At 45.0% G+C, this 12,094-nt stretch overlaps 1 protein-coding gene across 1 annotated transcript; it reads right to left on the bottom strand.

Annotated features, from left to right (window-relative positions):
* Positions 1-314: 314 nt before the first annotated feature.
* CCR6 (C-C motif chemokine receptor 6) lies at positions 315-2,285 on the bottom strand. Its single transcript, XM_009946172.2, has 2 exons — positions 2,277-2,285; positions 315-1,400 (listed from the first exon to the last, which is right to left on the bottom strand). The coding sequence occupies exons 1-2, from the start codon at positions 2,283-2,285 to the stop codon at positions 315-317; spliced, it is 1,095 nt and encodes a 364-aa protein (XP_009944474.2).
* Between the last annotated feature and the right edge of the window lie 9,809 nt (positions 2,286-12,094).

Raw genomic sequence — 12,094 nt, forward strand, 5'->3', positions numbered from 1 at the left:
GTGATGTAGGACAGATGAGATGCAATTTCTCCTTGGAAACAAGGAGGGTTCCTCTGTAAACTTTCCTGATAATTCTAAAAAAGTCACTTTAGAAGAGCATGAATGTTGAGAAAGGTAAATAAGATTTCAGTTTTCCACAGGACAACTTTATTCTTTTATCTTAATTCTTTTCCTGGAAGGAGTTGTACATCATGGGAACTCCCTTATAGGTGCAGAGACGCCCAAATGACTTGCTATCACAGGCACAGTGACACTAGTTCGTGTTGCTTGGTGAGAAGAGTCCTTCAGTAATAATGTTGTTCAAATTATATGTACTATATAGTAAAAGAAGATCCATTGTCAGTCAGAATTTCACTAGTCTGTCTTGAATGACAAATATCGGAGTTTGTCCTTGAACTACGTTTATTGTATTTCTTGTATCTCATGCACGATAGGTCCTTCATTATTTTCACAAAGTAACTTCTGAACTTCACCCCAATAAATGCATAGAGCACAGGGTTCACGCAACAGTGTAAAAATGCTATGGCTTCAGTGATGTATTTTGCATAGGCCATCATCTTGTCATTGTCACAAGATTTGTCTATCTTGCCCATATTTACAGCTGTCACAAGAAGAACAACGTTATAAGGTACCTGGCAAGCTAGGAAAACAGCTACAATTAATATGATCACACGGATTGCTTTGCTTCTTTTGGAATTCTGAGTGTGTTGCAAGGATTTGACAATGAACATATAGCAAAAAATCATGAATATGAAAGGTATAAAAAATCCAAATCCAACTTGTAGACACAGCAGCAGTGATTTCAGCATCGTGCTTTCAGACATTCTGTCAAATCTGTGATCACAAATCTCTTTGGTTTCATTGATGGAGAAGCTGTAACTTTCACTGTATAGAAAAGAGGAACTAGAGATTAAAATTGATGATACCCACACGACCAAACAAATGAGTTTACTATATGCAAGGGTTCTTGCCCTAAGTTTAAACGACTTTGTTGCCTGTACAATAGCAATGTACCGGTCCACACTGATAAAGGCCAAAAGCAGCATGCCACAGCTGAAGTTGATGGCATAGATACCTCTGGTCATTTTGCAAAGAAAGTCACCGAAAATCCATTCGTCAGCAGCATAATTCACTGCCCACAGTGGGAGAGTGAGAACAAATAATATGTCTGCTATGGCCATGTTGAAGAGATACACATCCGTCATGGACTTTGTTCTTTCATATAAAGAAAAGGTCATCACCACAAAGATGTTACCGACTAGGCCGATGATACAAATCAATGAATACGCAACTGGCAGAAATGCTTTTGTGAAGTTCCTGACTTCCAACTTAGAACAAGGTTGTGTGATTAGAGAAGCATAGTCTGAATAATATGGATAATCTGTGGCATGAGACTCTGTCTGTAAAAAAGAAGATCACCAGTTAACACATAGGCATTAATCTCTAATTTCTACATAGCAGAAAGATGACAGATAACAAAGTAATACAAATACAAGGTACTCTGGGAATCTTCCAAAAATTAGTATACAAGTATCATATGGCTTGCTGATTTGAAATGGAAGTGACATTTCCCTTATGATAACTGTAATACTCCTGTCCATTCCTTCCCATGTCTCATTTCCAGCCTATATCAACCTCATCTCAAGACAGTCCACATCACTGTTGTTTCTTCCAACGCTTCATGTTTTACACTGTTTCCACCCACCACACGCCCCAATTACAAATGCATTTAACACTGCAGAGGAGACTTGTAAGAACTAACTAGGGAATTTCACAAAATCTTAATTAAAATACAAACATGGAGAAAATCTCTTTAGATGGGCCAAAGGTTTCCAACTTTAAACACGTTATGCAGAAAAGATTAGTCACAGAAGACTCTACAGTGTAAACATCTGAATTTGAAGTAGGGGTCTGGACTTCCTTTACCATCAAGGGAGGAACAGGCCTTTCTAGCATGTTATACATTTTGTACTAATGCAGCTTGGCTAAATTAAGCCTGAAATGCTCTCTTCTCTCCACTCAGCTAGACAGGCAATCCAGGATAGCTAGCCTGAGACACAGTTACCTGCACTACAAACACCAAACCTGTAGTTACATTAGGAGAGCACAAATCCAATAAACAGCGTGCTTTGACAGCAAACTCTGCTGTCAGAAACATCTCTTCAGCTCGTCGTTCCTGAGATTAGGGCATTTGGACCAGCAGCCTCAAAGACCTGGGACTTTCAGATTCATTGTTTTATTGGTGTACTAATATAGTTTATCAATTAACTACTTACAAAATTCATTTTGGGAGTACACTTCTTAGGAAGAAAAATATGTTGATAATTTCAAAATACCTTCCTAAGGATTTCTGAAAAGAAAATAAAGTAGATTGGATTGGGAAACCAGCACAAGAAATGTGAACAAGCAGAAAAACACAACTGGAAATGAAACATTTATTCAAAGAACTATCTCATCGCTTCAACTATATCAACAATACACAGAAGCATCTCAACAAATCACACATCTCTGCAACACAATGTGCAGTTGTGGAAAGCGGACGGTTTGTATCAGTACAATTAAGAGCACAATCTTAAATATGGAATGTTTATTCACAGAGGTAATAAAACATGAGAATATAGGACTTTACATTCACTTTGCACCACAAGAAATTAAAGTAAATTAAATTTTACATTCAGCAATTCTGTAGGACAATGGTAATCAGTGTATTGAGGGAAATATGGAACAAATAAACAACACTACCTTAGTATAATCCGTAACAGTCATATGGCACTTTTAACATTTTTTTTTTACTCTGCCACTTTATCAGTGTGGCTCAGCACTTTTGATATCACATGACTCGCCCTTTTTTATTACACTATTATTAAATTATAAGTAAATTAAAAGTACCAGGATAATTGCTTCTTACAGTGTAAAGTACACAACATATGAACAGACTGAGGACGAGTGTTGTTTCGTCTTTGCTCAGTGCGCAGATCTTTGTTACAGAATGCACTCTATGAAAATAATTTATTTTCTTTATCACGGTGATATTAAGTATTTTACAAATGGTAAGTAATTAATTTGCACAACACTATGTGATGACGAGGTATTATTACCTTTATTTTACAGGAAAGGAACCTGAGCACTGAGTCATTACAGTAAGTATCCACATGAGATGTTCAGTTTGAGATACCTGTCCCCCTTAACATCACTTTTAAGAGTGCTTAGCATTTTGAAGGACTTAAGTTTTGTAAAAGACTAAATTCATTGACTCTGGTTCCAGCCAGGCTCAGACTTCTGCAAATCAGACCACAGAATCTAAAGTCACAGATGGATAAAATGGGGAACATGCCAGATGTGCAAAGCTAGGCTTAAATGACTTGTCTAACCTCACACAGGAACCCACAGGCAGGAGACTTAGTTCCTTCACATTCCCCTGCATAAGTTCAGTCCTCCTCTTCTTTCCATTAGCTGCTCTGTGGGAACAGCACATACCAGCAATGCAGCAATTGCAGGGACTGGACGACATGAGGTCTCACATTTGCTAAGGCTGCAAATGGCAGTTTCACCTAGAGTTTCTCTGCTTTTTGTTAGTTGTGCTGGTAATTAGGAAGTGCACATGAGTAAACTTTAAATCTAGATAAACAGATGCTTCCTGTTTGGGAATTACCTGAATTTTGAAGAGAGAGAGAGAGAGAGATAATCTGTAAATGTGGGGCAGATGTAGCCCAGATGTAACTGGGAAGTTGGGGGAGGGAAAGGCTGAACGCTCTACAAAAGCATAATGAAGATGAGACTCTCTATGACTCATGTGGGGAGGCTGGCTCATGACAGAGGGCTGCAGATGGGTAAAGACCTGTACTATATGATGTTGCTTAAGCATCACAGCTTCTCTGGCTTTCCTGCCCTTTAAATCTTTAACTGCTTCCTCTGCTGGCTTTTCGAAGCTGATTTTTAGAAGCTGCAAGAATATAACGGCCTGAAAGAGCTTGAACACCTTCTGAAGCAAGCTTTAAACAATTTCAAGTGTCTCTCAGAAGTGTAAAGATCACAGAATGGTAAGGGTTGGAATGGACCTCTGGAGATCATCTAGTCCAACTCCCTTGCTGAAGCAGGTTCATCTACAGCAGGTTGCACAGGACTGCGTCCAGGTGGGTTTTGAATATCTCCAGGGAAGGAGACTCCACAACCTCCCTGGGCAGCCTGTTCCAGTGCTCTGTCACCCTCAGGGTAAAGAAGTTTTTCCTCATGGTCAGGCAGAACTCCCTGTGCTCCAGTTTGTGCCTGTTGCCTCTTGTCCTGTCACTGGGCACCACTGAAAAGAGCCTGGCCCCATCCTCTCAACACCCACCCTTTAGGTATTCGTAAGTGTTGATAAGGTTCCCTCTCAGTCTTCTCTTCTCCAGGCTAAACAGCCCCAGGTCTCTCAGCCTTTCCTCGCAGGGGAGATGCTCCAGCCCCCTCATCATCTTCATAGCCTTCCGCTGGACTCTCTCCAGTAGTTCCTTGTCTTTCTTGAACCGGATGGACAGAGTACTCCAGATGTGGCCTCACCAGGGCAGAGTAGTGGGGGAGGAGAACCTCCCTCGACCTGCTGGCCACACTCTTGTTGATGCACCCCAGGATGCCATTTTCCTTCTTGGCCACAGGAGCACATTGCTGGCTCATAGGTAACTTGCTGTTCACCAGAACTCCCAGGTCATTTTCCACAGAGCTGCTCTCCAGCAGGTCGACCCCCAGCCTGTACTGGTACATGGGGTTATTCCTCCCCAGGTGCAGGACCCTACACTTGCCCTTGAATTTCATAAGGTTCCTCTCTGCCCAGCTCTTCAGCCTGTCCAGGTCTTGCTGAATGGCAGCACAGCCTTCTGGCGTGTCAGCTGCTCCTCCCGGTTCTGTGTCATCAGTCAGCTTGCTGAGGGTGCACTCTGTCCCTTCATCCAGGTCATTGATATGTTGAATGGGACTGGACCCAGTACTGACCACTGGGGAAAACTGCCAGCCACAGGCCTTCAGCTGGACTCTGCACTGCTGATCACAACCCTCTGAGCTCTGTCCTTCAGCCAGTTCTCAATCCACCTCACTGTCCACTCCTCTATCCTGCACTTCCTAAGCTTACCTATGAGGATGTGGTGGGAGGCAATGTCAAAAGCCTTGCTGAAGTATAGGTAGACAACATCCACTGTTCTCCCCTCATCCACTCAGCCAGTCATGCCATCATAGAAGGCTATCAGGCTGGTGAGGCATGATTTCCCCTTGGTGAATCCATGTTGACTACTCCTGATAACCTTCTTCTCCTCCACATGCTTAGAGATGACATCCAGAATGAGCTGCTCCATCACCTTTCCAGGGATGCAGGTGAGGCTGACTGGCCTGTAGTTTCCTGGGTCCTCCTTCTTGCCATTTTTGAAGACTGGAGTGACAGTGGCTTTCCTTCAGTCCTCTGGCACTTCTGCTGTCCTCCACCACCTTTCAAAGATGATGGAGAGTGGCTTAGCAATAGCATCTGTTAGCTCCCTCAGCACTTGTGGCTGCATCCCACCAGGGTCCATGGATTTGTGAGTGTCTAGTTTGCCTGAAAGATCCCTAACCCAACCTTCCTCAACCAAGGGGCAGTCTTCCTTTCTCCAGACTTCTTCCGCTATCCCCAGGGTCTGGGATTCCTGGGGCCCAACCTTGGCAGTAAAGACTGAGGCAAAGAAGGCATTCAGTTATTCCGCCTTCTCTGAATCCTCCGTCATCAGGGTACCTGCCTCACTCAGCAGCGGGCCCACATTTTCCCTAGTCTTTCTTTTGCTGCTGATGTACTTGAAGAAATCCTTCTTGTTATCCTTGACATCCCTTGCCAGCTTTAATTTCAAGCGGGCCTTAGCCTTCCTCGTTGATTCCCTTCATACTCTTGACAGTGTTCCCATAATCCTCCCAAGTGGCCAGTCCCTTTTTCCACTTTCTGTAAACTCCCTCCTTCTAGCTGAGCTTTTCCAGAAGCTCCTTGCTCAACCATGCAGGTCTCCTGCCTCCTTTGCTTGATTTCTTACTCATAGGGATGCACTAATCTTGAGCATGGAGGAAGTGGTGCTTGAACAGTAACCAGCTCTCTTGGGGCCCCCTACCTTCTAGAGCCCTAACCCATGGGATGCCTCCAAGTAGGTCTTTGAAGAGGCCAAAGTTAGCTCTCCTGAAGTCCGGGTTGTAATTCTACTTATTGCCCTCCTTCTTCCACGCAGGATCCTGAACTCCACCATCTCATAATCACTGCAGCCAAGGCTGCCCCCAACCTTTGCGTCCCACCCAGTCCTCCTTTGTTTGTTAGCACAAGGTCCAGCAGCACACCTCTCCTCATTGGCTCCTCCACCACCTGTGTCAAAAAGTTATCATCAATGCTCTGCAGGAACCTCCTGGACTGTGCATGCCTAGCTGTGTCGCCTTCCCAGCAAATATCAGGGTGGTTGAAGTCACCCATGAGAAGCGGGGCCTGTGAACATGAGGCTACTTTCAGCTGTCTGTAGAAGGCCTCATCGACTTCCTCTTCCTGACCCAGTAGCCTGTAGTAAACACTCACAACAGTTTCACCCATATTAGCCTGCCCCTTGATCCTTACCCGTAAGCTCTTCATTCATTCTTCACCCGCCCCCCTTCCCAGGCAGAGCTCAATACATTCCACGTGCTCTCTCACGTAAAGAGCAACTCCACCACCTTGCCTTGCTGGCCTGTCTTGCCTAAGAAGTGCATAGCCATCCGTGACAGCATTCCAGTCATGCAAGCTGTCCCACCATGTCTCTGTGATTGCAATGAGATCGCGGCCCCGCGACCGCACCCAGATCTCTAGTTCTTGTTTATTCCCCATGCTACATGTGTTGGTGTACAGGCATTTCAGAGAGGTAACTGAGCATGCAGGTTTTTCTGGAGGGGTGCAAGAGGATCCACTATAGCCATACACACCCTTGAGGTGGTTGGCCTTCTGGTTCTCATCTTGCGAGGCAGCTAAGGAACATTTGTCACTGCTCTGGTTGGCCTAGCTTACTCCCCAGTTGGATGCAACGGCATGAGAGCATTGCCATTCTGGACCTCACCCCCAAGTCCTTCAAGCCAGCCCATCTCACCAAGTCGGCCAGCCTGCTGCCAAAGACTCCCTTGCTTCTTCCAGACAGGTGGATTCCATCCTTCCCTAGCAGGGAATGTCCTGTTATCATAAAAGTCAAAACCCTCACGACAGCACCAGCCATGTAAACAGAAGTTGATATGCATTATTCATCTATTTCTGGATACCTCCTTTCCTCCAATTGATAAAATGAAGGAAAAGATAACTTGGGCACCAATATTTTTCACTTGCACCCCCAGGGCTTTATAGTCTTCCTTGATTCTGTCCAGGTTCTGGCTCATGGTGTCATTCACGCCCACGTGAAAGAGTAACAGGTTTGACAAGTTGCGGCACCCTCTCGGCAATGCCTTGGACCTTAGCTCCCAGAAGGCAGCATACCTCTCATGACTCCCTGTCGGGTCAGCAGATAGGCGCCTCAGTGCCCTCTACAAAGTCACCCACTACGAGCACTCATCGTTTCTTTTCACAGTACCCGCTGTGCGCCGCTGGTACCGTTTCTCCATGCAGACCTTGCTCGTGGGTGTCAATACCTGTTAAAGCTTCATATGTGTTTTTTGTTGTGATGCTGGAGGGTGGCGGCTGAAGCGGAGTCCTGCCTTTGTGGGTCACCAAGGTCCAAAGTGCCTCATTCTCAGTGGTGTCCACTACAGGCGCAGGGCTGCGTAACCACCGCTTTGTGTCCCGTCTCAGCTCCTCTAATATTCCACAGCCTTTGGATTGGTTCCTGTAATTCGGCCACCTGACGATCCTCAACCCATGCACACCCTGTGCGGGTACTTCCCTTTTCACAGGGAGAAGGGTCTGGGGACTCGCTGCAACCCACTGCCCGCCCTGGTTGGGTTACCAGTTCCGTCTGGGTGGAAACGTCAGACATCCCTGGGGCTTTCTCTGTAGGAACACTGGCTTTAGCCCTCAGGCGAGCGCCCACCGTTTCGACTGAGTCCTATGGCACTTCCCCGGGCTGTGGGCCAACAGGCAGGGCGCAGGGCCTGCCCGGCGCGCCCTCCCGCGCAAACAGCGCCTGGCCCCGGCTGCCGCCCCCGGCCCGCCCGCCCGGGCCGCTCCCGGTGGCCGCCGCTCTCCGAGGCCGCCTAAAACCCCGCCGTTGCTCGTGGCAACGCCCAGGCCGCCCCAGCCGCGCTCGCCACAGCTGCCCCGGGCTCTCCGCTCTTCCTGGGTGACCGCGGCGCCGGGAACCGCCGGGGGGCCCCTCTGCCCGCCGCGGCCTGGCCCCCGGCCCGGCGCCGCCCGGTGCCGCCGCCGCCCGCCTCGCCGGCTGAGGTGCGGACAGCAAGCAGGTAGGTTGTACAGTTCCCCCGGGGCGGGGGTCCCCTCGCCCATCTCCGAGCAATTCCAGTCTCCGCCTGCTGCTTCACCCTCCTCTGACCCCCAGAGCCAGACACTCGGCCCCTGCTTGGTGTCTCTGTTACCCTTTGCCCTCGGCTGCCACTGCGGTGGCTCTTCGATTAGACAGGGGTACCCGTCTAGGAAACCGTGATTTTGTTGTCGCAAGAAAAATAGCTTTCTAGGTATCTGATGTTCATATCTTTTTCAGGATGTCCATGATTACACTACACAAACGAAGCCTGACGGCATAAACTGTCGTTCCACCTAGCCAAAGGCACTCTCAAACACCAGCGCAACGTGGAGAGGGAAGAAGGCAGGGTGAAGTTGTTTAGAAGAAAGGGAGCGCAGGTGTTTCCTACAGCCTGCAAGGAGGGCTGAGAAAGGAGATCTCTTCAGATCAGCACTGCAGAAGGGCTCTCTAGTCCTCGGAAGAGCTCAGCAGAAAGCCTGCAGGGAACAGCAACTGCTCATCACAGGAGAGCTGCGAGTGCTCCCTGATGCTACAGGGATTCACAAAGGCATCACCAGCCGCACGTTTATTCAGAAAAGGACTTCCGCTGTCCAGCAAAAGCTCCTCGAGGATGGGTGGTACGAGAGTAGTAGAGAAGGACTTAAACTGAAACCAGAATTGCAGAGATCAGATTTAGGACCTGATTTAAATCTCTTGGGCTGATTTCCGTTTCTGAATTTGAAGCAGCATTCACTGAACTTGTGAAGAAGATGCACGGGCTGCAAAGGAAGTTGAATCAGAACGCCTATAAACACAATTTTCTTTTCAATTTAAATCTTTCTGGCAGTCTTTCAATAGGCTCCTTTATAATATATAATCTGCATATTTATGGCTTTATTTAGCATTGATGTATTAGGTAACTATAAAAAATAAGTTTCCATATATATAAGGGGAGGTGTGTTCTAACATTGTTTATATACTACGTATGGGCACATGTCTATGCACGTGCACACAAACATACTTATGTTCTGAATATTAAATACATAAGCCTTGCATTTTTTAGCTTACCATTTTGCACATTATCGTATTTCTTTTCACTATGAAAGCAATATGTGAGAACTCAAAAGTAAGACTAAACTACGGTCTTAAATACAAATACGTTATTTGACTTATACAGGTGAAAGACGATGGATAAAGAAAGATCTGAGGAAAAAGACAGATTTCTATAAGGAAAAAAATTCTCAGTACTTGGAGGGAATCATTAAGTATATTTAAGCATTGCCCACCATTGTAAGTACGGTCCTACTTACGTGTTCAGCTTGATACATTCATCACACATACATACATATCTGTTTTATTTTAGTACTTACCAGATTTGAAAATTGTCTGAAGACCAGGTGAAAGAGGATGTGTGATTCTGTTATGTTCTTTTGTGGCTGCCTCGAGCACAATTTACCATCAGCCTCAACAGGAGTGCACTTTAATTCAAAAAACAAGAAATAACAGCATTAGTTAAAGGTACAGAGTTAAACTGAAATAATCACCACTTCCTCATGGCAAGCAATAACAATAGCTGTTTCATTACGTAAAGGAAAATATTTAACCTTATCTGTGCTGGAAACATGCAAGCTGGAGGCAAGTAATTTACTAATTAGGCTACCTATGTAATGATACTATTTTCTAAATAGGCAAGCTAGCATTAGAGTCATAAAAAGTAGGGTGTTGATTGTCACTGTGCTCACAACACATCTCGAATGATGGCCTGTTATTGCAAAGGGTGCAGTTAACATTATGCAGATGAGCAGTTTAATCATTAATCATTTAAATCAGCAACTGAGAGAAGTGTTAATTACCAAATTGAGTAACAACTGTTTTCTGAAGAAAAAATAATAATCTGGTGTATGTCGAGGCACACATTATCCAAATATTTTGCCTGAACTGCTAGCACAAAATATGCAAATGCCCAGGTAAAGAAGAATTGTATTTGTCTGTTGGCACAAATGTTCGCTGTTTGAGTGCATGCTGTTCAGATCTGTTGTTAAAGTTAGTCAGAACTAACTGTGAAAATATTTCTTTTACAATTCCTGAATTTTAAAAGCTATAAAAGTTTCTTTTTCCAGACTTTAATTTCTGATGACAACTTAGATGTTTGCATTAACAGGAAAAACAAAAACTGGTAAAAAACCCCTTCAAATTTCTTATTTATTTGAGAAGCTGTGTGTGAACATTCAGTTGCAGCTTGTGGTCTCATTAGTGATACCAGATGGCATTAACACAGGTAGCCTTGTAAGATATCATTAAATTAAGAGAACACTGGACCTAAAGAAATGCAGGATCATAGATGTCACGCTTGTCTATTTTTCACAACTGAGCGTATCACAATAGCAGTGGCTCCCTGGCAGCTTAAGTACGGCGCTGCTTTCTGCGAACCATACCCAGTGAATGAAACAAAAACGCTGCATAGTGTCAAAATGTGACTTGGTAGATTGAAAGTGTCATGTCATACATGTCGTAATGGTTCGTGACCATTTCAGCAGACTCATTTCATTTACTCAATGGGTGATTTTCATAGGATCCAAGACCTTGACTTTGGCTATGACAAAATCCCAAGGTATTTGCCTAGAACAACACAGAGATGCTTAAAAGCACTGAAATGCGAGTCTTGTTTTTTCCTATATGTGTGTGCATGTGTGGACACAGTGCATGCATGTTTTGATTGTTACTGCTGAAAATCTTCACTGTTTGATGCATACAAAGCAAAAAAAAAGTGTGAAATCAATCATCTGGATTGTGACTCAAGTTTAACTTCAATGGGCTCACTATGACATTCATTTGGCCTCCTTATGGCTGTTTGGACTGAACTGTTCCCTGCCATCACAGGTCTGGGGAAGGTTACGATTAAACCCATAAAGTAGTTGAGTGTTTGAAATACGTTCAGTAAAGTCCAGTTACATGGAGGAAAGAAGATGTGTGAGTTTCAGCGCAGAGAAGAAGAGGTGAAGATAGAAGGCGAAGAGAAGCAATTGTAGCAGAGGACTAAGATTGTCTTCTTGGTAAATTTCTGTTGATAAATCAAACTAGCAGCTGCGGGGTGCAGCAATGGTCAAAAGGCAGATTCCTGAAACCTCCAAGGATATCAAAGAAAAAGTCATGAGGCAGATGTTCCTCTCCCTAGGTATCTGCATCTGGCCATCTCCAGAAGCAGGATGTGGCACTGAACGGACCTTTAGTCTGTGGGACAGTTCTTGTATTCTTAGCAGCCGCCGTGCTCAGCAATGTGTCTTAACTGTCTGAAGCAGTCCAGATTTAGTGACTTGCGGCAGCTGCCGAAGGACACCTACATTTTAATTGGCCTGTGAAGCTGAGCCAGGAGAGGGGAGCTGTTGGTCAGTGTGAGAGGGCAGCACAGAGGCAGCGGTGTGAGTGGGAAGGGCGCATGAGCAGCGATGTGGTGGGAGGTGCTGAACAACTGCACTGTATTTTGGGTTTCTGCATTAAGGTCATGGGCAAGGTGCCCAGACCTTGTGAATCTTTCAAGACATCCTTAATCGCAATAGTGAAGTACTTGACACTGTATTATTTATTTAATAGTTCATCTCAATTTCCATAATTAAAACTTTGCAAGTTTTCAGGGCACCCTTTTAACCTTTACTAAGAGGGGCTTTTACTTTTTTTTGAACTATATTTTTGTACTGTTTTGCTAACTTGCTGTT

This window comes from Leptosomus discolor, chromosome 2 (assembly GCF_034619465.1).
Source record: "Leptosomus discolor isolate bLepDis1 chromosome 2, bLepDis1.hap2, whole genome shotgun sequence".
Taxonomy (NCBI): domain Eukaryota; kingdom Metazoa; phylum Chordata; class Aves; order Leptosomiformes; family Leptosomidae; genus Leptosomus; species Leptosomus discolor.